The sequence below is a fragment of the Platalea leucorodia genome (genome assembly GCF_965183815.1).
Source record: "Platalea leucorodia genome assembly, chromosome: 9".
In the NCBI taxonomy this organism is placed as follows: Eukaryota; Metazoa; Chordata; class Aves; order Pelecaniformes; family Threskiornithidae; genus Platalea; species Platalea leucorodia.
Genome location: NC_138831.1, coordinates 51,795,226 through 51,821,300, shown reverse-complemented (window position 1 = coordinate 51,821,300; position 26,075 = coordinate 51,795,226). Strand labels below are relative to the sequence as shown.

At 65.7% G+C, this 26,075-nt stretch overlaps 4 protein-coding genes across 4 annotated transcripts; 3 read left to right on the top strand and 1 right to left on the bottom strand.

Annotated features, from left to right (window-relative positions):
• The first annotated feature begins 880 nt into the window (after nt 1-880).
• On the top strand, nt 881-9,152 carry PDIA3 (protein disulfide isomerase family A member 3). Its single transcript, XM_082322210.1, has 13 exons — nt 881-1,083; nt 1,208-1,286; nt 2,226-2,343; nt 2,774-2,881; nt 3,814-3,943; nt 4,427-4,543; nt 4,678-4,803; nt 5,342-5,524; nt 6,057-6,165; nt 7,048-7,176; nt 7,893-7,972; nt 8,496-8,553; nt 8,828-9,152. The coding sequence occupies exons 1-13, from the start codon at nt 914-916 to the stop codon at nt 8,945-8,947; spliced, it is 1,527 nt and encodes a 508-aa protein (XP_082178336.1). The 5' UTR covers nt 881-913; the 3' UTR covers nt 8,948-9,152.
• A 4,420-nt stretch (nt 9,153-13,572) lies between these two features.
• Nucleotides 13,573-15,596, top strand: LOC309595305 (peptidyl-prolyl cis-trans isomerase FKBP8-like; the record flags this gene model as incomplete). The annotated part of the gene is given in 7 exon segments (XM_082322069.1): nt 13,573-13,807; nt 13,890-14,056; nt 14,139-14,227; nt 14,307-14,604; nt 14,607-14,762; nt 14,845-14,922; nt 15,537-15,596. Coding segments are annotated over 7 exon segments (1,083 nt in total).
• Nucleotides 15,597-15,666: 70 nt separating this feature from the next.
• On the top strand, nt 15,667-16,399 carry SERF2 (small EDRK-rich factor 2). Its single transcript, XM_082321930.1, has 3 exons — nt 15,667-15,733; nt 15,946-16,054; nt 16,181-16,399. The coding sequence occupies exons 1-3, from the start codon at nt 15,727-15,729 to the stop codon at nt 16,242-16,244; spliced, it is 180 nt and encodes a 59-aa protein (XP_082178056.1). The 5' UTR covers nt 15,667-15,726; the 3' UTR covers nt 16,245-16,399.
• Nucleotides 16,400-21,938: 5,539 nt separating this feature from the next.
• On the bottom strand, nt 21,939-25,559 carry SERINC4 (serine incorporator 4; the record flags this gene model as incomplete). Its single annotated transcript, XM_082322068.1, has 12 exons — nt 21,939-22,155; nt 22,611-22,756; nt 22,861-22,923; nt 23,221-23,293; nt 23,409-23,535; nt 23,611-23,706; nt 23,965-24,176; nt 24,240-24,333; nt 24,412-24,491; nt 24,588-24,766; nt 25,247-25,393; nt 25,509-25,559. 12 exons carry the CDS (start codon nt 25,557-25,559, stop codon nt 21,939-21,941), a joined length of 1,485 nt encoding a protein of 494 aa, XP_082178194.1.
• Nucleotides 25,560-26,075: the final 516 nt, after the last annotated feature.

Here is a 26,075-nt window from a genome sequence, read left to right as displayed (position 1 = left end):
AGCCTGGAGAAGAGGAGGCTGAGGGGAGCCCTCATCGCTCTCTGCAACGGCCTGAAAGGAGGCTGGAGCCGGGGGGGTCGGTCTCTGCTCCCCAGGAACAAGCGCTGGGACGAGAGGGAACGGCCTCAAGCTGCGCCAGGGCAGGGTTGGGTTGGGTATTGGGAAAAACTTCTTCCCCCAAAGGGCTGTCAGGCCTGGCCCAGGCTGCCCAGGGCAGGGGCTGAGTCCCCATCCCTGGGGGTGTTTAAAAGCCGGGGAGATGTGGTGCTTGGGGACACGGGTTAGTGGTGGGCTTGGCAGCGCTGGGTTAAGGGTGGGACTCGAGGATCTTAAGGGTCTTTTCCAGCCCCAAGGGCCCCGTGATGCCGTGACCAGCTGCGAGCTCCGCGGACAGCGCGGCCCCGGCGGGGTTTTTAACAACCACACAGCGGTGAAATGAATGAAACCCCCGGGGGCCGAACCGCCGTTCCGCCAGCCTGCGCCTCCAGCCCCGGCGCCCGGGGCAGGCCCCCCACTCGGCGGGACAGAGCCGGCGGCCGCGGGGCGGGAGGCTGGGAGGGAAGCGGGGGACGGGACCGAGCCCCGAGCGCGGCGCGGCCCAGCAGGGTCGAGGCGGGCCGGGAGCGGCCGGCGGGGGCCCGGCCGCGGCCCGGCGGAACCCGACCAGGCCGGCCCGGGCGGCGCCGAGACCCGGCGGCCGGGGAAGGGAGAGGCGGGGTCACCGCAGCTGGCCCCGCCCACCCTTGTCGGCAGCCCATTGGCCGAGGCTGGCGTGACGCGCGGCACGGCGCCCAACGGAGAGCTGCCACACGGCAGATCCGGCTGGGGAGGCGGGACTTCCGGCCTGCGGCCCCCGGCGCCTCTTCAGCCGCCGCCGCCGCCGAGGAGGGAGCCCCGCGCCGCCCCGCCCGCCATGTCCGCGCCCCGGCCCCGGCCGCGGCCCCTGCCCGCCGCGCTGCTGCTGCTCCCGCTCCTCGCCCTCGCCGCCCGCGCCTCCGACGTGGTGGAGCTCAGCGATGCCGACTTCGAGAGCGGCCTGGCCGAGCGCCCGGGGCTGGTGCTGGTGGAGTTCTTCGCGCCCTGGTGAGGGGCGGCGGGCGGGAGCGGGGCCCTGCGGGGCGCCTGGCGGGCGGGGGGCCGGGCAGGGCCCGCGGGAGGGGAAGGGGCCGGGGCGGGCCGGGCCGGCCTAACCCCCCTGTTCTCCCAGGTGCGGGCACTGCAAGCGGCTGGCGCCGGAGTACGAGTCGGCGGCGACCAGGCTGAAGGGGATCGTGCCGCTCGTGAAGGTGAGGGCTCGCCGCTCCAGCTCTTCCCGGGGGCGGTGCTGTCCCGGGGGCAGCTCACGGGCAGACTTTGGTCAAATAAAAGCTTTGCTGTTGCAGTCCGCTAACAACGCCCGCCGGCGTGCGCATCGGGCCTTTCCCAGGCTCCTTAGAGCTCTGACGGGCTTCGTCTCTCTGAAGATTTAGATGCCAGGGAACGATCTGGAAGCTGAACCCTGCGAGGGCTGCTGCCACTCAGATGGCGTGCAGAGCATAAAATGGGTGTGTACTGGTGCGTAAAAGAGGGCTCGCCCCAGCTGGGAGGAAGAAGCCTTCTTTGAGCTGCGTAACCTAGTCTGAGAACTAGCGTAGTGCTGTACTTCATGGTGCTGTCCCTTGACTTACGAAGTGAGAGTTGCTGTCCAAGAGCTTGCTTTTCCACCGGAAAATGTATGGTTTTCTCAAATCACGGTCTTCCTCTTCCTTTCTGGGAAGTGGCGTGGCCTCCTGACACCACGGCCTCCTTGTCAGTTGAGGTCAGCCTGTTTTCTTCAGGCATTGTAGGAACTTTAAGACTGATAAGGTGCTGAGAACAGTTGATTCCTGTTAAGCCTGTCATTGATTACAAGAATCTACCCTTTCTAGTATTTTTCTGTGCATAGTCTGGCCCAACTTGTGACTGCTTAACCTTTCCAGTATTTCCTCAAATGTTTTTCTGGGCCTGTCATTACACCTATGCTACCTCCTTCCCCAGTCTTGACTCTCCACCTTTTGGTCTTGTAGATGCTTTGCGGATCCTTACGCTTTTTGTGAAAGAAATCCAGCCTGGTTAAAGACACCCGAGAGCTTTCAGACCCTCTAAGCTTTATCCTTATGTGTGATAACGTGGGCAACGGCAAAGCCGCTTTCTTTTCTGCGTACGGGTGGCTAGGTCACTGAGTAGCAATGTTCCTCTTCCTTTAGGTTGACTGTACAGCGAACTCAAACACCTGTAATAAGTATGGAGTCAGTGGATATCCCACCTTAAAGATTTTCCGAGATGGAGAAGAGGCAGGAACCTATGATGGGCCCAGGACAGCAGGTAAGAGCTCGTTGGCAAGCATCTGGCTTGCCGAAATGGTGCTGGAAGGCAGACCCACGTAAAATAGACTTGTGTCAGGGATGCTGCGTGTGTTGAGGGATGGAAAGAAGGTTCCCGCCTACGCACGCCGCCTCGCCTTGCCCTTTCCAGAACTCTTTGTGCTGGCAGAGCCCTGGGTGTTTAGTATCCCTTACAGCTCTCTTATAAAGGTGAAGGCTTTAACTCCTAGTACCCTTGATGTGCAGTGTCTGGAAAATGCTAGGAAGTTCCTGTGTGAAGTTGGTGATGGTGCTCCTTCGATTCACATCGTATTTGTTGTATGGGAGAGGTGTATGGATTCTGCAGAAACAACTTCTGGTTTAGGAAGCTTGAAAAATGTTGTGTGGAACTTTGTGTTGATCCCTTTAATCATTTGACTTTTCTTTTTAAGATGGGATTGTCAGTCATCTCAAGAAACAGGCGGGACCTGCTTCGGTGGCTCTCAGTTCTGTGGCTGATTTTGAGAAATTCATTGGTGATAAAGATGCTTCTGTAGTGGGTGAGTAGATGCAGCGCAGCACTGAAAGGAGTGGAAGCTTGGCGCTGGGAGATGTCTTGGGGAATATACTGTGAAAGGATAAGAGGCAGTATCACAAGCTGTAGCAAGAGAAATTCCAGGTGGACGTGAGCAAAAAAGTTTTTCATCGTGAGGACGATAAAGCAGTGGAACATGTGCCCAGAGGGATTTCGAAACATTTGGTCTGGAAGGTTTTCAAAACTCAGTTGGACAAAGCTCTGAGCAACCTGATCTTTGAAGCTGGTCCTGCTTTGACAGGAGGTTGGACTCGGTGACCTCTGGGGATTCCTTCCAACCTTTTTCTTTCTTTTTTTTTCCCCCCCCTGTGAATCTTTGACCGACTGTCAGACCTCCTGGCACCATAGCGTATATTTGTAAAAGTTTGTTGTTCTTTTGGCTGGCTGACAACAGGTATCTTTGGATTGCTAGAACGTACATTCGGGCGCTCTCTCGTGACACTGGTGGGCTGTCAACATCGTATGATTTGATCATGGTTTACAGGTGGTAATAGCAGCTCTCCTTTGTGCGCACCAGGTGCCATCTTACAAGTGTAACTGGGAACGCTGGTCAACGCTCATCCAAACTTCTTTGTCTTAAGCACCGTTGGCAGTTGTTATCGCTGGTAGTGCCGCATGGTTCCGAATGGGTGTCTTGGTGCTCAGAGGACAGCTGCCTTTTGGCTGAATGACCAAGCTGGGCAGACTCTTGAGTAACTTTCTGCTGGTGGAAGGGAGGGAATGTAGAAAGGTCCCGATAAAAATGGGAGAGAAACTGTCAAAGATGAAGGCCAGAACGTGCATTGGAGGGCTTAATTCAGGAGTGATCTTTCGGTGCATTGCAGAGATAAATGATGAGGGCTGCTCCCTGACTGCTGCTGAGTCGGTTTGGGGTCACCATCTGTCTGTCTGCTGCAGGCTTCTTTGGAGATGCATCTGGTGACGCTTATTCAGAATTCATGAAAGCTGCCAACAACCTAAGAGATAACTACCGCTTTGCACATACCACCGAGGACCAGTTGGTGCAGAAGTATGAGGAAGATGGAGAGTAAGTTGTTTAACACAAGTTTTTCTCATTATTGAGACACCTGGAACAAATTCACGGATTCCAGTTGTTAACCGGATTCACTTTCTGAACATAGTTTAAGGTCTTGTTTCTTCCCCACTGCCAGTGGCATATCTTTTTTGTAATCTCTTTGGAATTGAGAGAGAAAGGTGCAAATGGTTGCAGGCTCTGGAGGGTTAGCGTCTGCCTCTGGGTGGGAAGTGTCTCAGCAGAGGTGTTTTGCTTCCCCGTTGCTTGCTGTGGTGGGTGTTTTTTTGTTTCTCATTGCGGCCTGGCTGAATGATGGAGAAGGGTCTGACGGGCAGGTCTAAGACAGTAGTGCCACCAAGAAACCAGACGGTCTTGTTGAAGCCATGAACAGTGAGTGGGGGTGGTCACTGGAGATGGGGTTCTTACCTCATCCAGCTGCCGTCCTTGGAAAGCCAGGGAGACTTCAAACTAATTGACGATACCTGCTTCCCCCAGGGGTATAGTCTTATTCCGTCCTCCACGCCTGACAAACAAGTTTGAGGACAGCTCTGTCAAGTACACAGAAGACAAAATCACCAGTGGGAAGATCAAGAAATTTATCCAGGAGAACATGTGAGTTCCTTAGGTCTTATTGATTACTGGCATTTTATGTTCTTGGGTGGGGAACAAGTGTGCTGCATCAAGCCCATCCTGGGAGGTGCTGGGTTCAGTGAAACTGAAGTTGCTGACGTCTCTCTTGCCGATAGCTTTGGCATCTGTCCGCACATGACTGACGACAACAAAGACTTGATCCAGGGGAAGGACTTGTTGGTGGCGTACTACGACGTGGACTACGAGAAGAACGCGAAGGGCTCCAACTACTGGCGCAACAGGTACGCGGTGGCGGGGGGTTAATCGGCCTCTCTCACTTGTTCCCTGCTGTGCCGTAGCTCAGTTGACAGACTCTCTCCTGTTGTTCATATGTGAATTCTTCTCTCCCAGAAAGCTTCTAGCCGAGTTTCTAACTGGAACTCTTGGGGTGGCCGCAGCCTGCAGAGCCCAGAGCGTGCAGTGCGTGTCCTTTGAAACCCCACCTGCTTGCTTTTGGATCCCTACTCCTTAGACCTTAAGCACGAACTTCCTTACTGGTGGTGTGTGGGGTTCTGCCCTCTCCCCGGTGCCTGAGGCCCTGGTGGTCATGCTGATGGGTGGAGGATGAATGCACACATTTGCACAGGCCTCGTTCACAACAGATGCAAGCTTACGCCTCTCTTCTCAACACCATTTCTCTAGGCCTTGCCTATGCAGAACGCATCGTGCCACTGGATTCCTTGTCCAGTGTACGCTTCAACTTGAAGGGTGTTACGTCATGTGCAAGAGAACGTTCTGAGGAATCATGCTTTGTGTTTTTTGGTTTTTTTTTCCCCTCAGAGTTATGATGATTGCAAAGAAGTTCTTGGATGCTGGCCACAAACTGTCTTTTGCCGTTGCTAGTCGGAAAACCTTTGGCCATGAGCTTTCAGAGTTTGGTCTAGACAGCAGCGTGGGTGAGGCTCCGGTTGTTGCCATCAGAACCGCTAAAGGAGATAAATACGTCATGCAGGAAGAATTCTCGTAAGTTTTTGAACTTAGCAGTGTTGCCTCTCACTTGATGGACTTTGGTCTGGGGGTCTCTGACCAGATCATACTTTCTTAGCTTGGAGGAAACAGGGAGGCTGGGTGTTCCAGCTGGAAGAAATGATTGCTGGGTCAAAATGGGTCCTACTCGTGTGTTTTCCTGCCCTCTAGAGAGCTTGCAGCCCCTCCTGTTATACACAGGTAGATAATTTAATTCAGGATAATTAAGTGTCTGGTTAGGAGCCAAGATGCACGGGAAATGGTTGTACCTTTCTTCTTGAAAAAAGAAACTTGAGAGTGCTGGAAGGCCTAAAACGTAGAATGGGATGTGCATCCAGCCTCCTGTCAGAACCCTTGAGGGCATCTTTGCACTTGTTCTGGGGCCTTCTAAGCCAGCCGCAGACAGGTGCTCTGCGAGATGCAGGTGGCATCTGTTCTGTGGGTGGAAGGAGCTTAAATCAGCCTTGAGAGTTTTCCCCTCTCATCCTGTACGTATGATGATGGCTGTAAAATGTCGCTTCGCTTTCAGCCGCGATGGAAAGGCTCTGGAGAGATTCCTGCAAGATTACTTCGATGGAAACTTGAAAAAATATCTGAAATCGGAGCCTGTCCCTGAAAGCAATGATGGCCCTGTGAAGGTGAGTGCTGTATCAAGCGTAGCGGCAGCTCCTACCGGTGGATGAAGAAACGCTGTTCAGCAGCGGCTTCTAGTCATATGCCAGTGTTCCGTGCCGCGAGCGCTGCGTTGTGGCGTCTTGAGAAGCCTCTGCTGTGATAGCTGGAAGGACTCACTCCCTTGTTGTATTGCAGTTTTCTGAGCCAGGGGAGAAACGCAGCTTGCGGTTTTGATTCCGTTTTGTTCTCTCGGCGTAGTAACTGGTGCTTGAGCGCACTAGCAGTGTGCTCTGCCAGTGCAGGGTCATCCAAATTTACAGGGATTATGCGAAGGCCTGCTGTCTTGGCTTGCGCTCCCTCATGGCACGGCTTTCAAGTTGGTCATGACTGTGCTATATCTAAGGAGTTACCTGTTCATCTCATCACTGGGAGGGGAGGTGTAACTCCTACCTCTTATCCCTCCCGGTAAATTCTGCCCTGAATGAAAGCATTCCATGGCCTGGCTTTATGATGAGGGCCTTATTAGGGAGTGGAAGTCACTGCTTGTTTGTGTGTGGATGGGGATGGCCTCAGCCAGTCTTGCTAAACTGATTCCTCAGCCTGGAACCTGCTGGGATTAAAAAGAAATTATTTTGTCCTCCTCCTGTGAGGGTAATGGGTGCAAACCTCACTTGCAGGCAGTGCTGGTACCTTACGACAGGTGTTTACCTGCGAGTTGAGGATGTTCGAGCTTGGTGAAGAGCGGTCTGTTTGGTCATTTTGCTGCTTGCTGTGTAGGTGCAGCGTGACTCTTGCTGCTCGCTGTGGGAGGGCCAGGCTTTCCTGGGCAGAGTGTACGGAGCGTGTCATGTTACTGCCTCATTCCTGACTGAGAAAAAACTAACTTGTATGGTCAACATTGTCAGGTGGTGGTTGCTGAGAACTTCGATGAAATTGTTAACGCAGAAGACAAAGATGTCCTGATAGAGTTTTATGCACCCTGGTGTGGCCATTGCAAGAATCTGGAGCCCAAATACAAAGAATTGGGGGAGAAGGTAGGTCTGGGACTCTCTTGCAAACGAGGATTTTGCAGCACTAAACAATCCTGCAGGTTCTGTCTGTCTAGCCTTAATGGTAGTGGGGCATAATTGTGCCTTCCTGAGGACTATGAGCTTTGGCATCTCCCGTGAATGCAGAAGTACATTGGCAGGATCTGGAGCGTGGTAGCAACCGCGCTAGTAGGTTTAGCCTGCGCCCTTTGCTGTGGCACGCAAATGTTCCCTGATTCAATGACTGGCCTCAACTGGCAAAGTTCCTTTTTGGGTCTTTTCCCTCTGCACGGTTATGGTCTCCCATCTGGTGAAGGATAACGCTGCCTGCACGCTTTCACGAGTGGAGTAGATAAATCTGTGCTCCCAGATCTGGCCAGCCTTTTGCTCTTTGGCTGTCAGGCACCCCTCCTTCCCGAGCGCTGCATGTCCTCCCAGCTCACTTGCTGGGGTGGAAGGCAAGCAGTTGCTCTGGGGTAAGCGTTCCCCAGAGGTGACACCAGACCGGTCCAGCAGGTGCCACTGGGAGATGTGTGCTGCACACAGCTGGCTGAGGGGGGACTTTGTTCCCTGTGCCCCTCTCGAGGCAGAAGGAATTTGCTCGCCTTTTAGCGTACCGCGTGTGCTGTCCTCTGACATCACTGTCTTAGATGATGTCAGTTGGTGAGTTCCCGCTGTTAACTACTGCGGATTGGTTACTAATAAGCGCTTTCTACCAACAGCTCAGTAAAGACCCCAATATTGTCATTGCCAAAATGGATGCTACAGCCAATGATGTGCCTTCTCCGTACGAAGTCAGAGGGTAGGTCTTACTGTTGTTACACCATGTCGGGGGGAGTTCGGGCCTCTGGCTCTGACCAGCAACCGCAACAGAGGAGCTGAAAGAGTCTCCCAGGGAGGATGGGCTGGGGGTGATGGGCGTGCGATTGCTAGGCATTGGCTTAGTGTGAAGCAGTGAAAACAAAGGATCTTCACCAGCCTTGCTTCTCTGGGGTCCTGGCTACGCCTGGAGGCCTGTCTTGCTGAACGCCTCCCTCTGCTTTTGAATCCGCTGTGATTCTGTTCTTGGCAGTGCCAAAACAGTGCTGGGCTCGCTTTTCTGGAAACGGTTTAGTTAGCAAACTTGGACGTAGTTGAGCTCAGCCAACTCTGAGGACATGGCCAGGCTTTTGGAGGCCACAGCTGCTGGCTTCAGGGCTGCTGAAGCTGTTGCCGCGTTAAACCGGAGGAACGCAGGGCACGAGTCCCTTTGGTGAGGGCTAGCCTGCTGGTCTGAAAGAAAACAGAGCATGTTAGGAGCTCACGTGTCTCTTCTCTCTCCCCAGCTTCCCCACCATCTATTTTGCTCCAGCTGGCAAGAAGCAGAGTCCAAAGAAGTATGAGGTGAGTCTCTTGCTGCTTTGTAAAGAAGTGAAGTAGCATCCAGGTGTCCAAGTAATGCCGGGCCTCTCTGGAGCTGCGGGCGGCACTCAGTCCCGTCGGTCACCCTGGGAACGCAGCCGGTGGTACCTGCTGGGAGCGGTCTGCTGCAGACCCACGGGGCAGAGCTCTGCTTCCAGGCGCTTTGGTCCCCTGCCCGGCCCCTGAACTCCCCCTCTGGCGAAGGGGAGCCCCCAGGGAGCACAGGCACTGCCTTACCGTCTTGTGCTTTCTGCAGGGTGGCAGAGAAGTGAGCGACTTCATTAGCTACTTGAAGCGGGAGGCAACCAACACTCCCGTGCTGCAGGAGGAAGACAAAACCAAGAAATCCAAGAAGAAGGTGAAGGAGGATTTGTAAAGTACCCGCTCGCCATCTCGTCAGGATGAGCTGTGTGTGCATTGGGGAAGCACTGGGCAGGCTGGGGCCAGTTCTGGGTTGTGAAGAGCCAGTGACCATGTGGGCTGAGGGGACCCAGCTGCTGTATCTAGTTCTGTTTCATTTCCCGCTGTCTCTTAGCTGCACTGTTGTGGGGCTCCCCAGACTGGTTTGTTTTGTGGTTTGGGAGGGGGTGGGGGGTAGGGTTATTTTCTAATTTTTTTTGTACATTTGGAGAAGTGAAACAATAAAACGACCCCCTTAAAACTAAGTGTCCCTGTCTTATGGAGACCTGTCAGACCTCGCGCCAGGATCCTGCTCTTTGTAGGCAGCGACTTCCTACTGTGAGCCTAGTTTCCTTCAGCGAGCCTTTAGAAGTCTGTTTCTAGATACTAAGCTCAGCCTTTACCCCGTTCTTCCTCGGCTAATGGGAGTCCTTCCAGACTGTGCTACGGTGGTAGCAGCAGCTGTCCCAGCGCGCTGCGCCTCAGGCGCTACCTGCGTGCGGATTTTGGGCGTAGGGGCGCTGGTCACAAACGCTGCTGTCTGCACGCTGCCTGACGGGCAGCGGCGCTGCCTCGGCGGGTTCAGAGGTGTGTGGTGCTTGCGTGGCTGTTGGATCTGACGAGTGCAGGCGTACGGAGCAGTCGGGCACAGGGCTTGCTCAGCAGCATACAAGCAGCAGCAATACGTTAGCTTTTAAGCTGGTGCAAAAGGAGTCAAGTGTCGGGGAGGAGTGCTGCTCACTACATACTGTACCCAAACACAGGCAGGGCCAGAGCCGAGTGTTTCTCACAGCCATAGGCTTGTCTGTGGCTTGCGTGTGGTTAAGACCAGTTAATTGTAAGACCATTACTTCTCTTGGTGGAAAGCAGGCTGGTAGCTGTGGCTTCCTCTTCGGGAGGGAGAGGAATCGGATCCCATGCTGCAGTCGGACGGCGGGGGCTGACCAGCCGTCTCGGGGTACGGGCAGTCCTGCCTGCCTTTGCCCCGGAACGTGCCGACTAGGAAGGTCAGGAGCGGTGGCGAGTGAAGAGAGCTGGGCTGTTGCCTTGGCGCAAGTTTCTCGGGCTGCGGGTGAGCTGGCGCGGGGCTCGGCAGGCGCGGGGCTCGGCAGGCGCGGGGCTCGGCTGCGTTGCAGCAGTTACCATGGTAAGAGCCAGCGCTTGCTTTCTCTGTGGATTCCTCCCCCACAGCTCCGAAGGCTGCGTACCAATTATTGCTGCCGGGATTCTCCAGGTACGGTCGATCACCCAACGCTTAGCACATGGTTCTCTGTCTCCAGCCACTGTGCCGTACAAGAATTTCTTCCCCAGCTACATCAGTGCCTTAAACCACATCTGCCTTCTGCACTCGGCTGCTGGCTGTCAAGTGCTCTGTCTCCAACAGCCACCGAGGCCCCTTGGGGCGGGGGGAGGACGTGTGTGACCTCGAGTGGTCCTTGCACCCCAGGCTGGCAGGGCGCCCCTGCGGCCTTCGGACGCTAGTGGAAGGAATGGGAATACAACGGGCCCTACTTCTGACTGCTGCGGACCACCGTCCGTAAAGCCAGACTGGGGCACTGCTCCCCTAACGGGCAGGGCGCTGCCTGGCAGCGGGCAGGGTGAGCCGGGGAAGCTGTTCCCATCCTTGCTTTGCTCCCTACCCTCTGACTTCAGGCCCGGGGGCAGCTGGGCACGAGTTACCGGAGCCCCTCTCTTGGTAAGCATCGGTGCTGGTGCCCGGCACAGCAGGGGCGAAGCTTCTGGCAAGAGGGACAAAGGATGCGAGACGGGTGTTGTGCTGGTGGCTGCCCAGGTGTCCCTTGCTGTGTGCCGCAATCAAACTGAAGCTCATGCGGCAGAATGAGGAGGAAAAGCCGACTGAGGAAGGGTGCAGTGATGGCAGCAGAGCATTCCTGAACCTCACCCTCCGGGATCTGCTCCCTCCACCGCTTCAGGGACAGGTCCTGATAAGCAAGAAAAAAACCGAACGGCAGCAGTGGTTTGCCTAGGAGCTCCCCCTTCCTTCAAACTGCAGAATCAGGCTTTTGATGTGAGACAGCTTCTGGTGGAGGTGTTCACAGCAATTCTTCTGCTGGTAGCTAGGATAAGTCTGAAGGGAAAAAAAATAAAATATGTATGGATCAGCTCTGGGAGGGACCCCAGTCCCTGCCCTGCATCCAGCCTCACCTTCCTGAAGTGGCTGAAACCCAAAAGAAGTGGGTGAGCAGAACCGGAGCGTGGCTGTATCGTGCCATCATGCCCCAGGTCTCCCACTTGCCTTGCGTTCCTCCGTTCCTTCTTTCAACATCTTCATTTTGGCTCCCAGTGGCAGGAATTCCCGGCTCGCGTTACTGCTGCGAGCGTGCAGATAGCGGTGCCGGCAGCGCTGCCTCGTCCTGCTGAGGCCCTCGGCAGGAGGGGCGGCGAGCGCGCGGGGCCGTGGCTTGGCTGTGCCTGGCTCGCGGCCCTTGCTGCCCTCGGAGGTGAGGCAGGTAGCTCATCTCAGCCCGCCCGATGCTCTGGGGCTGGGCCAGATCGCACCAAGCAACAGGGAGCCCTGCGGCAGCGAGCGCCAAACTCTCTTACCGCAAGTAATCTGGGATTTCTGCTAAGGAGGAGCTGCGAGCCTGGGACCTGGCATCTGGCAAGGAGCAGAAGATCACAAGGGTTAAAGCTCTTCTGGAGCACCTCTCCTCCACCTCGGCCAGAACCCGTCCCGCCCCCGGGCTCGCTGGAGGGCCCCTTCCCCAAAGCCGAGCTTGCAGTCCCACGGCTCTGGTGGGCATAGAGCCCCTGGGCCACCGGGGAGCTCCCAGGGGCCTTGCAGGGAGCCCTGGGGGCCAGCGGCGTGCAGGGCACAGGGTCTGCCCAGGCGTGCACGGTCCCCATGTTTCCCCAAGCCTCTCTTGCTTGCCAGGAGTCCTGTTTTGGGCCACCCACCTCCTCTCAGGGCACGCTGGGGGTCTGGTCCAGCTTCTGCTGCACGAGCGGACTCTCCCCACACGCACAGGGGCTTTCTGTTGCCGGAGCCCACCAGCGCTTACGCCCCCAGAAGGTTTCTGCGGTGGCCTGAGGGGAGCCGTGCTCCGGAGGCTGCTGCAGAGGCACCAGGAAGGACGGGGCCGAGGGTCTGCAGCCCTGGCTCCTGGGGCACGAGAGGCAGCGGAGGCCAGAGACCAAGGCTGGGGAAAGCGTCCCCAGACACAGAGTGCCGGCGGCAGAGGGGTGGGTCCGGCCTTGCCCGAAGGGGGCCGAGTACCCGGGAGTGAATGCGGCGTGCCCGTGGCCAGACCCCAGCGGCGATCAAGCACCCCCAGACCCCGCCGCTCCCACTGCTGCTGGCCCCAGGGCCCCCGCTCTGCCCGTGCCGCAGCAGGGCAGCCGGCTGCCGCTCCTGGCCGTGTTCCCTGGCCAGTCCCCCCGCGCCCGGCCCGCCAGCCGGAGGAGGCAGCACCGTTGTCCCAGGGGAACAGCCGGGCCCCCGCAGCCATCGAACCCTGGCCTGGCAGGGAGCGGAGGCTCAGCACCCACCGTCACTCGGGCCAGTGCCGCCCGTGGCACCCCGCTAACCATAGCCAAGCGCAGCCGGATCAGGCTCCACAGCTGCTCTGCTGCAGGGCTCCTTGGCCGGGGCCGCACGCTCCCGCAGCGGCGGGCAGGCGCTCTCCCGGGCCCAGGCTGGCCGGCCAGCTCTGACCCGGCCGGGGAGAGAACAGCTCCCGCCAGCCGAGCCCAGCCCGCTCCCCGGCCCCTGCAATGCCCAGAGAGGGCCCTGCAAGGTGGGGACCCCGCGCCAGCGAGGGAGGAGGCAGTCTGTCCCCAGGCTGTCTCCAAAGGCCGCGTCCCCAGGGCTGCCGCTGCCCCGCATCTGGGTGCCCCTGCGGGGACCGGGGGCTCAGGATGCCGTGAGCTCGGGGAGGGCGTCGGGGACTTTGAGACCCCGAAAGCACCGGGCAGCTCGGCCGGGGCCAGCGGGGGCTGCGAGGAGAGCGGGAGCGAACCCGACTGGCGAGGGCCGGGAGCGCTCCCCCCGCCCGCGGGGACGGGCGGGACGGCGGCCGGGGCGGCGGGGGGCCCGGCAGGCTCACCGGGGCAGGGGAGCCGCGCACACGCGGAGCTGCCCTGCGGCTCGTCCCGGCGAGGAACCGCGGCGGGTCCCGGGGCCTCCCGGCACCGGCGGGCAGTGCCGGCGGGACGGGCCGTCGGGGCCGCGGCTGCCCCGAGCCTCCCGGGCCGCCGGGAGCCGCCCGAGCAGGAGGCCGAGCCGGGGGCCCGGCCCGCAGCCCCGGTACCGGAGCCGCCCGCGGCATGGCCGGAGTGCGGGGCCGCGGCGGGCGGCCCCGGGGGGCAGCGGCGGGGCCCCGCGGCGGGGCTCGGCCTGAGCCGGCTATTTTTGCCGCCGGGCCGGGTTAATCCCCTGAGCCGCTTCCCGGCGTTAGGTAACGGCGCGGCGGGATGCGCTCGGCGGCGGCCCCGGCCCGGGCGGCCTCGGGCAGTCGCGGCGCGGCGGGGCCGGCGGCGACGCGCCCGGTGCGGGCTGGGGGCCGCGGGCGCCCGCCGCCGAGCCCCCGGGGGGCCCGGAGCGAGGCCGGCTGGTAGCGGCGGGGCGGGCCGGGGGCGGGCATGCCGGGCCCCTCGCCCGGCGGCTCCCCGGAGAGGGAGGCGGGGGCCGGCGGGCGGCCGCGGGGGCCCGGCCGGGGCAGGCGGGTGCGGTTCCGCCTGCCCCACACCGCCATCGCGCTGCCGTCGGTGCGGGAGGAGGAGCGGCTCTTCTACCGGCGGCTGGAGGCGCTGGCGGCGCCGGGCCCCGGCGGCTTCGGGCCGCTCTTCGCGGCCGACGGCTGGAGCGACCTGACGGGTGAGCCCCGGGGGAGAGCCGGGCCGGGGGCCCCGGGCCCCGGGGGTGCCGGGGCGGCTCTCAGGGCCGCCCCCGCCCGCAGAGGACCGGCTGCTGCGGAAGCGTGTGGTGCGGGACGGGCAGGGCGGGCCGCGGCCGCGGCCGGGCCAGGAGGTGTCGGTGAAGGTGCTGGGCGCGCTGGAGGACGGCGGGCTGGTGGAGCGGGACCCGCGGCTCAGCTTCGTGCCGGGCCACGGCGACGTCGTGCAGGTCAGCCCCGGCCGGGGCGCGGTGCGGGCTGAGCGCCGCCCGGTGCCGCGCCCGGTCAGCCCCGCCGTGCCCGCGTCCGCAGGCCCTGGAGCTGGGCGTCCCCACCATGCAGCCCGGGGAGGTCTCCTTCTTCCTCGCCGCCTTCCCCTACGGCTACGGCCGCCCGGGCAGGTAGGGCGGGCCGGGGCCGGGGGCCCGGGGGGCAGGGCCCGGGGGGCAGGGCCCGGGGCAGCCGGCGCTGTGCCCGCAGGGAGCCCGACGTGCCGCCCGAGGCGCCGCTGCTCTTCGAGGTGACGCTGCTGGAGGTGCGGGACGGCCCGGACCCGCAGCGGCTGCCGCCCGCCGCCCGCCTGCGCCTGGGCTCGCAGCGGAGGGAACGGGGCAACTTCCACTTCGCGCGGGGCGACTTCGCGGCGGCGCTGCGCTCCTACCGCCTGGCCCTGCGCGCCCTCGACGGCCCCGCCGCCGGTGAGAGCGGGCCGGGGGGGGGGCGGGGGGGCGGGTCCCGGGGCCGGGGCGCTGAGGCCGCGCTCGCCCCGCAGCCCCGCCGGAGGAAGAGGAGCTGCGGGAGCAGCGCGTCAAGTGCCTCAACAACTGCGCGGCCGCCGAGCTGAAGCTGCAGCGGGCGGGCGAGGCGCTGGCGGCCTGCGAGGCGGCTCTGCGCATCAGCCCGGACAACGGCCGGGCGCTGCTCCGGCGGGGGCAGGTGAGCCCCGCCGCCCCCCGCAGCCCCCCGCCGCCCCCGGCCCGGCCGCCCGCTACCGCCCGCTCCGCTCCTCTCCCCGCAGCTGCTGGCGCAGCAGGGCCGGGACGCGGAGGCCGCGCTCGTCCTGAAGAGAGCCCTGGAGCTGGACCCGGGCAGCAAGGTCCGGGCGGGGGGGCGGGGGCCCGCCGGAGCCGGGCACCGGGAGCGCCGGGGCGGGCGGGGGTCCGCAGGAGCCCGGCTCGGGGGGCACTGGGACCGTGGGGGGTCCCGCCGCCGCAGCCGCCCCGCCGCCCGCAGGTGCTCCACGCCGAGCTCTCCCGGCTGACGAAGCGCCTGAGCCCCCCGGCCCGCGCCGCCCCCGAGGAGCCCCGCCACGGCCCGATGCCGCCGCCGAGCCCCGGGTGCGTGGGCGGACCGGTCCTCCCGCGGACGGGCCGTCGTGTGTGGGGGGGTGCCCGTCCCGGGCCCGCTTGTCCCCGGCGGCGCGGGTGGCGCTCACGGCGGTCCCTCCCCGCAGAGCCCCGGCAGCGCCCGCGGCGGAAGGAGCGGCCTGAGCGGCGCCCGGAGCCCTCCCGGAGGAGCCGCCCCGCCGGGGATGGAAGAGAGGCTGCAGGGCCGCCGGTGGCGGTGGCGGCAGCGGCACTGGGACTGGGACTGGGACCGGGACCGCCCCGCCATAAGGGGGCGTGGCCCCCGCCTCGCCCCGCCTCCTGCGCGTGGGCGCGGCTCCGGCGCCTGCGCCGCAGCTTCCGGCTTTTTCGCCCCCGCCGGCAGAACGGCAGCCGTAGCCCGCGGCCAATCAGGCGGGGCCTAGGCGGAGCGGCGCGCCAATAGGAGGGCGACGGGGGCGGGCTCAGCACGGCGATTGGCTGTGCCGCGCCCTTAAAGAGCGGCGCGGGGCGGGGCGCGGGGGGGGGCTGTGCGGGACGTGGCGGCGGAGCGGAGGGCGGGAGGCAGCGGCGCCATGACCCGTGAGTGCGGGCCGGGCCGGGCCGGGGGGTGGCGGCGGTACCGGTACCGGTACCGGTGGGGCTGTGACCTGCCCTACGGGCTTGGGGCGGGGGCAGGAAGCGGTGCCGTGAGCGCGGGGCCGGGGCCAGGCCTGGGCCTGGGCGCTGGGGCCGGGCCCTGGCCCTGGCCCCGGGCCGGGCCGGGCCGTTCTGAGGCGGCCGCGCCGTCGCAGGCGGGAACCAGCGCGAACTGGCGCGGCAGAAGAACCTGAAGAAGCAGAGCGACTCGGGCAAGGGCAAGCGGCGGGACGACGGGCTCTCGGCCGCCGCCCGCAAGCAGAGGTGAGCGCCGGGCCGGCCCCGCCGGTCCGTCCGTGTCCGTCCCCCCCCCCCCCCGCCCCGACCCCCGGTCCCGTCCCGGTGGCGGTGCCGGGACCGCGGCCAGCCCGGCGACGCGCTCTCCCGCAGGGACTCGGAGATCATGCAGCAGAAGCAGAAGAAGGCTGACGAGAAGAAGGAGGGCGCCAAGTAGCCCGCGGCCGGGCCGCCGCCGCCCCGGGGCCGGGCCGCCCGCCGGCAGGATGCCCAGCGCAGCCCCGGGGCCGGGCCGCCCCGCCGGGCACCCCGGCAGCGCCCTGCGCCCGCCTCGGGGCCCTCTCCTATTAAAGTAGCTTGTGGAGCCCTGCAGGCCCCGTCTGCTCCCTCCGTGCGCCGCGGGGGCTGGGGCTGCCCGGGGGGCGGGGGGGCACCGCCGCCGTGCCCCCGGCCGGGAGGGAGCGTTCGTGGCCGCCTTCCCAGGAGGAGGAGGAGGAGGGACGGACCAAGCAGGGCTGCCGCAGCGTGGAGCGGCCGCATCTCCGTGGTGAGGAACAAAGGTGGGGCCCGGCTTGCGAGGGCTCCGCGGGCATCGCCTGGGGGTCAGAGCAGCCAGCGGTGCCCCGGGCACTGCCGCCGGCCTGCGGGGAGCCGCGGAGGGCAGAGGGGGGCGAGGGGCAAGCCCCCCGGGGGGATGGGGTTGCTGGGAGCCCAGAGGAATGAAGCCAGGAAAGGGTTGCGGTGGAGAGGGATGGGTTGTAGCGAGGGGGAAGGAGGCTGGGGCTGGCCGTAGGGAGGCGATGCGGGGCCGGGAGATGGCGGCTGGGCCTGCGCACGGGCTGAGCCGCTCCCGCAGCCGGTGGGACCAGCAGCTGCAGGAGCCGAAGCGGGGTGAGCTGCTGTGCCGCAGCACCGCTGAAGGCACAGTCAGAGCGGGGGGTTGTCTGTGGAGAGGATGCGAAGCCGCAGCCGGCCCGCCCCCGGCACTACTTCCAGCAGCAGCGCGGAGCTGCCCTCGGAGGGATGCTGAGGTCCAGTCCGGTGCTGTGGCCTTCGCTCTGGCCCGCCGTCCTCTTCACTTCCCTGCAGGGCCAGGAGCAGCAGCATCAGCCGGTCCTGCCGCCCTGGCAGGATGGAGCCCAGCGGCCACCGCAGGCCCTGCGCAGCCCCAGGTGCCGCGGCAGGCAGGGCTCCTCACCGGGCGAGGTGCAGCACGGCCTCCACCACGTTGGTGCCGTCCTTGGCGCTGGTCTCGCAGAACAGGGAGCTGTGGGCCTGGGGGAGCAGTGGGTGTCGGCGGGGTCCCTGCTGCCCCGGGGGCCCCGAGGGCGCCTGCTCACCATGGCCAGCTGCTGCCCGTGGGCTGTGCGCACCCCCGCTGCCTCTGGCAGGCCGGGCCGCAGGTCCATCTTGTTCCCCACCAGCATGAGTGGCAGCGGCCTCTCGGTGGCCTGCGGGAGGGGAGGGAGGCTCAGGGCTCCGGGGGGCTAGCAGCCTCCAGCCGCTGATGTGGCCCCCATCTCCTCCGGGAGCCGCAGAGCTCTGCTGCACGCACCGGCCGTGCCAGGAGCAGAGTGCGGTTCCAGACCCGATGCAAACACCAGCAAAATGGAGAAGTTGGGGGGAAGCGCTCCTGCTGCTCCCGGGGCTGGCCCCGCACCTTGCTTAGCAAGCAGCCCGGCTCGCTCCCGGCTTGTTCCTGCTTCCCCTGCCCGAGGAAGCCCCCGGGCTCCTGCCCCTCTCCATGGGGCTGGGCGCCTGTCGGACCCTTCCCCTACCTTGATGTCCTCAATCCAGTGGCGGACGCTGAGGAAGCTGCTCGGGGAGCTGATGTCGTAGAAGAGCAGCACGCCGTGGGCTTTGCGGAAATAGGACCGGGCGATGCTCCGGTACCTGGGGCCGGGGGCGTCACTGCTGTGGGGTCGGGCCAGGCCTGCCGCCCCATTGCTGGAGCAGGGAGCAGGACCTGGCCCTGGCTGGCCCGGCACGGCAGCAGGAGCCCCAGCCCCTGCGCTCTCACCTCTCCTGCCCGGCGGTGTCCCAGATCTGTAACGTGGTTTGCTCTCCATCCACCAGCAGCTGCTTTATCTGGAAGTCCACCCCTGCCGGGAGGGACAGTCGGGTGCTGCTCCTGCGCCTCTGCCCCAGCCCGGGTACCCGGGGCGCTGGGGGGCCGTACCCAGGGTGCTGGAGATGTCTGCTCTGAACTCGTTCGTGCAGAGGCGCAGGAGGAAGCTGGATTTCCCCGTGCCCCCGTCCCCCGCCAGCACCAGCCGGTACATGGGGCGGGGGGGCGCGGGCTCCTCTCTCTCGCAGCCCTGGTGAGGGAAGCGGCGGTGGGGCCCGGCACCCCCAGCCTGGCCCTTCGCACCGGATGGGGAGCCGCCGGTTACCTCCGGCGCCAAGGCAGGAAGCTTCCTCCTGCTGCCGTGCATGGCGGTGCGGCGGGGTCCCTCTGCCGTGCCTGGTGGGGGGCCATGTGCCTGCTGGGTGTCAGACGCCACGGTGAGGGGCCCGAGCCCCGGAGCTGTGGCCAAGCAGAGCCGTGTCCCCCTCCCCAGCCCAAGGCCAGGGGCAGATCCCTCACCTTGGTGCCCCGGCCAGGGGGGGGCCCGTCCTCCGAGCTGCCGCTGCTGAGCGAGGAGGCTGTGTCGGTGCCAGAGGCTGAGCTCCACTGCTGCCCGAGGCCGGCACCGCTGCGGCCCAGGTCTCTGCCTGCCCAGGAGGCTGCGGCGGGGAGCGGGCGGCGCGGGGAGCCGTCCCCCCTGCTCCTGTGCCGGAGGGCAGCGCTCAGGGAGGGGGGTCCACAGCCGGCGCTGCCCCCCCGCCCTCCATCGCTCACCTGCTGCGGGCGCCCTGCGGGCGGGCGGCGAGGGGGCTGCGTGGCCGAGCCGGGGCGGGCGGCTGCGGGGGAGAAGGCGTTCAGCGTGGAGGCACGCTGTGGGGTGAGGGAGCACCCCGGGGTGGGGACGGCTCTGTGGCCTCCAGCTCCAGGGGCTCCTGTGGGTCCCAGGGTGCTGGCAGCAGCCCCTGTGCTGTGTCCCCTGAGCTGGGGGTGCAGGCAGGGTGAGGGAGGGCAGCCCAGCCGGCTGGGACCCTTGGGGGGGCCAGCACCCAGCATCCCTGCCCTCCCCTGCTGCTGGCTGGTCCTGGCCCTCCCCTCCTGCAGCGGCTGCAGGGCTCACCGCTCGCAGCTCCGCATGCGAGCTGAGCGGCAGGGCTGAGCGCAGGCTGCTGGTCCTCTCGCAGAGGCTCCTGCTCATCGTCCTGGCGGGAGGGAGCAGCCTGAGGCCCGGGGGCAGCAGGGGCCGGCCCGGGGCAGGGCTGTACCCACAGCTCTGGCACCCCCCAGGCAGGAGCACGTCCCCAGCTGCCCCCGGGGCTGCTCCCCTGCCGCTGCCCGGCCAGGCTCGGATGTACTGCAGCATCCTGACGTAGCTTGCGATTGCCAGGGTCTCCTCCGCCATCTCCCGCCGGGCCAGCTGCTCCCTGCAAGGACACAGCATCCTCGCGGCAGGGTCCCCGTGGGCACCTGCCCCCTCGGCTGGCACAGCCCCAACCCAGCAAGCACCCCACGCCGGGGGAGGCAGAGGTGCCCGTGGAGGTGCTGGGACAGCCAGGGAGCCTCAAGGACACCCAGCGTCACAGGGCTTGCCAACAACAGGCCTGGAGGGATGTGCCGGCGGCTCTGGGCAGGCTTCCCAGCTGCCTGCGCTCCCGGCTGGGCTGAGCAGGGCAGCGTTTCCCTGACGGGCGCCTGGCCCTCCCTGCGGCAGCAGGGCAGGCAGGAGCGCGCAGGGTCTGGCAGAGCCCCCCTGCCTGCAGCCAGGCTCAGCAGGGCACCCGCCGGCGGTGCTGCCTGCGCGGCTGCTGGAGAAGCGCACGGGGCTGGGGCCGGGTCACCTGCAGGCAGGATCTCCTGCAGAGCTGGGGACGGCCCCACCATCCCCTTCCCCCAAAATGCCACCTCCTGCGCTGCTGGGCCCGCTCGGAGAAGTCCCCCTGCAGCTGCTCCAGCTCCGCCTGCAGCTGGGAGACGCCGCGCTCGGCCTGGCGCAGGCTGCGACGCAGCCGGTCGTTCTCCTGGGCAGGGTGAGATGGGTCCCCGCTGGGGCACAGCCCGGTGCACCGGGGAGCCCTCGGGTGGCGGGGCTGCAGGGACCCCTGCCCGTCCACCTCCCATCCCTACCTGGGCGATGTCCCCGAGCTGGCGCCACAGCTGCCCGACGCCCGTCCCCGAGCCCTGCGTGGGTCCCTCCATCTCCTGGGGAGGGAGAGGTGCGAGCCACAGCCCCCAGGGCAGCCCGGTGCTGGGCACTGCGGACCCCTGCCCCTGCTGCTCCCAGTGCAGCCGCCACCACACCAGCACCGCGACCAAGCCAGGCCCCAGCGCCGCCTGCGCCGCAGTGCCGCCCTCACCTCCTGCGGGGCCGTATCCTGCTGGCTGCAGTGGGATGGCGGGTGCAGGGTCCCGGCTGCGGGTGTCGGGTCCCGACTGCGGCTGTTGGGTCCCAGCTGCGGGTGCCGGTCCTTGTCCAGCACCAGCCGCCACCGCTGCCACGTGGGGCCCGTCGGGTGCAGCTGGTGCCGCGGCCCCGCGGTGCTGCTGGGCCCCATGGAGCCGCCCCACCGTGTTTGCTCTACGGGCGGGGCGGGGGCCCAGGACCGGCCCGTGATCCTGCAGCAGCACCAGTACCGCACCCTCCCGGGCAGCCGGGCTGGGCCCCCAATGCCCCGGCTTGCTCTGGTACCTGCACCGGTACCCACACCCAGCGCCTCCGGCTCCCCCCAGTCTCCCCTCCTGCCGGGCCTGCTGGAGCACTGGGCTCTGGCAGGTGCTGGGGGCTCCATCCGTCTGTCCACGTCTGTCCATCCTCCCCGGGGCTTTTCTCGGCCGCAGAGAGTGGAGGGAGGTCTAGGGGTGCTGTGACCAAGGTCCGCAGGGAGAAGGGCAGCTGCTGTGGTGGGACCGGCTGGGACGGGAGCAGCTGGAGCCGGGGCTGGGCATGGTGCCCACGGGGCCCCAGGGCCTGACATCGTCCCCAGCGTCCTGGGGCAGGGCCTTGGCCAAGCAGCTCGGGACAGTCCCTGCTGCCTGGGCAGGTGCTCGCCTGGGGCTCGGTGCCCTGACGGCTCGCCGGCACCTTTTGGGCTGGTGCACCCAGCACTGCGTTGTGCTGGAGCCATCGCTGTGTCCTGGGGGGTGGCTCCTCCAGGGGCTCAGCTGGGAGCGTGCTGGGGGCACTGGCCGTGGGCTGAGCACCCTCCTGGAGCCCCGGACCCCAGGCCAGCGCTCCCTGCTCTGCCACCCCCCTGCTTGTCCCCCCTCTCCAGCAGAGCCACCCTGAAGGTGCCCTTGGCCGTGACTGCTGCATGGACGGGACCGGCACTGGGGCACTGCGGGCACCTCCATGCCCAGCCCCACGGCTGCTGCCTGCGTGGGGGCGGATGGCACAGGCTCAGCTCAGAGTTTTATGTAAAAATGTATTTAAGGAGCTATTTACAATAAGCACACCGCCGGTGGGTGAGCTGAGGTGCGGAGGCGGCCGGGGCAGAGCCCCGCTCCCCCGGCAGGCCCTGGGCCAGGGCAGCGGGGCTGGCAGCCGGTGCGTGGCAGAAGCCACCTCCCTGCCCGGAGGGAGCCCAGCAGCAGCCAGGGCTGAGTGCGGGCCCCCTGGGCTCGCTCTGGCTGGCCCCTCGGGTGGCCCCGGCTCAGCACAGGACCGATGTCCCTGGGAGCGCCCACCTCCTGGGTCCCCCTCAGGCTCTCAGATGCTGCCGGCCCCTGGGACAGGGGGCCGGGGGAGGCCAGGGGGACCCAGCGGGGCCAGGGCACAGGCACAGGGCATGGCACACATCAGCCCTGGCTGCTGCCACACACGGGGCCGGGCTCAGTCCGTCCCAGCAGGGGCTATGTGGAGACGCTGATGCGCTGCAGGGCACGTCGTCGCCGCAGGACGCGCAGGGGCGGGCTGCTGCGCCGGTGCTGGGGGGAGCCGCCGAGGCAGAGGGGGCTCAGCAGCAGCCACAGGTAGAGCAGGACGCAGGCCCAGCACGAGGACACCTTCACCCAGAAGGTCGACCAGCTGCCGTGCGTGAAGGTGGTCTCCAGCACCGCATTCTCATAGCTGGTGGGAAAAGGCAGGCGTTGGGTGCCCGAGGGACACCGACACGGGGGATCTCAGTGCCAGCCGCAGCCACCAGGTCACCCCACGTCCCAGCAGCCGCGGAGCCCCATGGCCCTGCAGACCCCAGCCTGTCTCGCTGCAGTGCTGCCGTTGGCTGGGGCTGTTGGTCAAAGCGATGCGGGTCTGTGGGCGCAGAGCCGTGCGCTTCCCCAGCAGGCGCCAGCTCGGTGACGCCAGCACGGCCCGGAGCAGAGGGCCGGCGAGGAGCACAGCTCTGCAGCCCGAGCCTGCGCAGGGAGCGGGTTGGAGCTGGCAGGGTGACGACGCTGGGGGGGGTGACGATGCTGGGGGGGGTGACGACGCTGGCAGGGCTGCAGTCCCGGCTGGGCGGCTGCGCTAGCAAGAGGGAAGGGGAGCGAGAGCAAGGAGGGCTGGGCAGCAGCGCGGGACCCTACCTGAACCAGTTGGTGAGGGTCATCATGACGTAGAGCGAGGCGAGGCAGAAGACAAAGTGGAAGGCTGAGTAGCTGTAGACCACTCGCTCTCGCTCGTCCTGGACGATGCACTGTCCCCCAGCAGTCTCCTCTGCTTGCTCACACGTCTGCTCAGCGCCTGGGAGAGCACAGGGACACAGCAGCTCCTGCACCCCCTCCTCGCCAGCACCCCCGGGCTGGGACACAGGTGCCCGAGGGTTACTGCACCCACCCTGCACCCACCTCTCAGCTCATCCTCCATCTTCTCAGGGCAGCAGAAGCAACAGGAGGGTTTCTGCAGAGAGAGCAGTGCACTGGCAGCTGCGGCTGGGACAGAGCAGACCGGCCCCACGGCCACCGCTGCTGGGCTGAGCCCTGCTGCAGGATCCGGCCCTGCCCGGCACTGGCGCTGCCTGGCTCTGAGGAGCGGCGCAGGCGGGGACGCGCCGTGGGAAGACCCCAGGCTTGGCTGGATGAACCTGCCTTTGCCCCAGGCCCGGGACGGGGCTCAGGAGGGCTTGGGGCAGTGGGTCTGGGGTGCCCGTGGCAGGAGGACGCGGGGCACAGCTGGGGGGGCAGCATCCGTACTCACTTTAAACTCGAAGCTGTAGACTTTGACCATCCAGAGGGGCCCGAAGACCTCGGCGAGATAGGAGGCTTCGTTACTGTACCCGGGAGAGAGGCAGAAAGCATAACATGGGCACCCACCGCTGGCCGCAGGCTGGGGACGGGGTCCCCGTGCGGTGCCTGTCGGGCTGGCCATGCCGTGGGCACACGCACCATGCGAAGAGCACGCAGGCGTACATGATGGCGGCGCCCAGGATGGCGACGGTGGTGTCCTCTGTCTGCAGCTCATCCTGCCGGACGCCTGGGAAGCAGACGGTGAGGTTCTGCCCCTGGTAGAGCACTGCGGGGAGGCGGAGGTGAGACGGGTGCGCGCCCCGGCGGGGAGGGGCTGCCGGCGGCAGGGGGGAGCACCCACCTCTCTCCGGGGGACGGCTGGACAGCGCGGAGAAGGTGAGGTACATCACGTAGCAGCTGATGATTGAGGACTGCAGCAGCCCTGACCGTGGCTGCTCTGCAAGGACGGGGTCAGAGGCATCGCTGCAGCCCCAGGAGCGCCATGAGCTGGCGGATGGGCTCTGCATGGGCCGCGGGCAGCCCGCTCCTGCCGCTCCCCTGCCCAACGCCCTGTGCCGAGGCACAGCAGGGGCCGGCGGGGGAGCTGGTCCTCCCCAGGTGCCCAAGTGCTTGGCCTGAGCTGGGAGCCCACGGCCGTCCCCCCCCAGCCCCAGGACGCAGCAGCCCCTGCCGTGCCGTGCCGTGTGGTACTCACTGAGCCGCACACAGGGCGTGATGGAGATGAAGGACATGATGCCACAGAGGCTGCCGTTGATGGTGAGCAGCGCCTTGTTGAGGTGGCAGGCGGCCGGGTGGGTGTAGTACTTGTAGAGGAAGGAGAAGGCGGCGGAGGCGAGGGTGTAGAAGGCGGCCGTGGCCAGCAGCACGGCCAGGTACCAGCGCTTGTCCTGCGTGGCGCCCGTCAGCCTGCCGGGAGAGTGGGTGAGAGCCAGCAGCGCGCGGGCCCCCGCCTGGCGCCCCGGCACTCACCAGTTCTTGTTCCAGGTGTGCGCGAAGGCGGTGATCAGCACCAGCTGGATGAGGATGAAGGCGAAGCCCCCGCAGACGCCCGTGTAGTGCCAGGCTGGAGGGAGAGGGCAGAGCTGGGGCCGGCTCGGGGGGCACGTGGGGGCTGCAGGCAGGGGTGGGGTGGAGGACGCACCTCGGATGAAGCCGTCCTCGGGGATGAAGAAGCTGGCGGCACAGAGCCCCACCAGTACCAGCAGCTTCAGGAGCCAGAACCTGCGGGGCAGCGAGCGTCTGGGAGACAGGGCCCCGGCAGCCCCCAGCCCCCGGCAGCCCCAGCGGCCGGCCCGGCCCCACGCCCCAGCCCCGTACCCGTTGTGGAGCTGAGCGCGGCAGTCGGCGCTGGAGCGCACGTTGAGGAGCAGGGCAGCCTGCGCCAGGTGGAAGCAGGCGGTGCCGAAGCAGACCCGGTACACGGCCGAGGAGCCCACCAGCCGCTCGCAGTCCGTGCCCCCGGGCAAGTGTTCGCACAGCACCGCCGAGAAGGGCACCTGCGGGCACAGCGAGCAACAGGACGGGGCTGCTGGTGTGCCTAGCACCTTGGCACCCATGGCACCCAACTCCCCTGGACTCCTGACACCCCCAGCATTCCCAATACCTTCTCCATCCCCAGTACCCCTGAGAGCCCCAGCATCCCGGCACCCCCAGAGCACTGGGCAAGTCCTGCGTCGTCGGTACCCCTGGGACCCCTTCCCACCCTTGGCACCTCCAGCAACCTTTGCACTCCCAGCAGCCCTGTTACTCCCAGTATCCCCAGCACCCCAGCACTCCTGGCTCCCCTGGCAATTCTGGCACTCCCAGTGCTCCTGAGACCCCTAAGTGCCCCTGGGATGTTTGGCACCCTGCCATCCCCAGCACCCCCAGTGCCCCTGGGACCCCTGGCACCCAGCACTCGTGGCACCACAGGGACCCGCAGCGCCCCTGGCACCCAGCACTCCCAGCACCCTGGGTGTCCCAGCTCCCATCGTCACCTTCTCCCTGACAGCCTGGGCCACGGTGCGGGACAGCATCAGGCAGCAAACGGCAGAGGCCAGGACATGCAGGAGCGTGTAGAGGATCCGGGTGCCCGTGGACACACGGAGCCCGCGGCAGGCACTGCAGCCACAGCCGCAGCACAGCTGGGGGGAGCACGGTCAGCAGGGACCCCACCGGGCCAGAGCTACCCCTGAGCCTGGGCTGGCACCCCCGCCCCGGTCCAGACCCCCCCAGCGCCGACGGGCCCCTCAGTCCCACCTGGCAGAGCAGCGAGTGCAGGAGGCGGCCGTGCGCCCGGGTGCCCGCCATGGCCCGGCTTGGCTCCGCTCGGCCCTGCTGCTCTGATGGGATTAGGGGGATTGTCGGCTCGGCCCGCCCCGCCATCTGCTCGCTGCCACCCCCAGCACCCACCATCGGGGCGTCCTGCGGGGAGCCTGTCCAGGGTCCACCAGTGGCCCCTGGTCATGGGGACCCCTGCCTGGGACCCTCGCCCCTCACTGGGCAGGATGTGGCCCTGGCAGCCAGCTTGGGCATGGACTGGCACGGGGGGCACGTGGGGTCCGCGGGGTGCCATCACCCGCGTGGCGATGGTTGGTCCCAGAGCGGTGCCGTGTGGCTGGGGGGTGCGGGATGCAGCGGCACCCACGGGTACAGAGGCACCCAAGGGTGCCCCTGGGGGCAGGGGCTGCACAGGCAGGAGGACGGCAACGAGCACATCCAGCCGGGGAGCGGGATCTCCCAAGTGGGCAGGAGCTGGGGACAAGCTGGAGGGATGCGGGGGTCCTGCTGCTGCCCCAGAGGCCCTGTGCGGGGTCTGGCTGGGCT

Excerpts from the sequence above, each read along its gene's own strand:
- PDIA3 (XM_082322210.1), top strand. The coding sequence starts at position 914 with ATGTCCGCGCCCCGGCCCCGGCCGCGGCCCCTGCCCGCCGCGCTGCTG. Across the intron at positions 2,882-3,813 it reads TAAAGATGCTTCTGTAGTGG|GCTTCTTTGGAGATGCATCT; the intron begins GTGAGTAGATGC and ends TGTCTGCTGCAG. Across the intron at positions 7,973-8,495 it reads TCTCCGTACGAAGTCAGAGG|CTTCCCCACCATCTATTTTG; the intron begins GTAGGTCTTACT and ends CTCTCTCCCCAG.
- SERF2 (XM_082321930.1), top strand. Across the intron at positions 16,055-16,180 it reads GCCGCCGCCCGCAAGCAGAG|GGACTCGGAGATCATGCAGC; the intron begins GTGAGCGCCGGG and ends GCTCTCCCGCAG.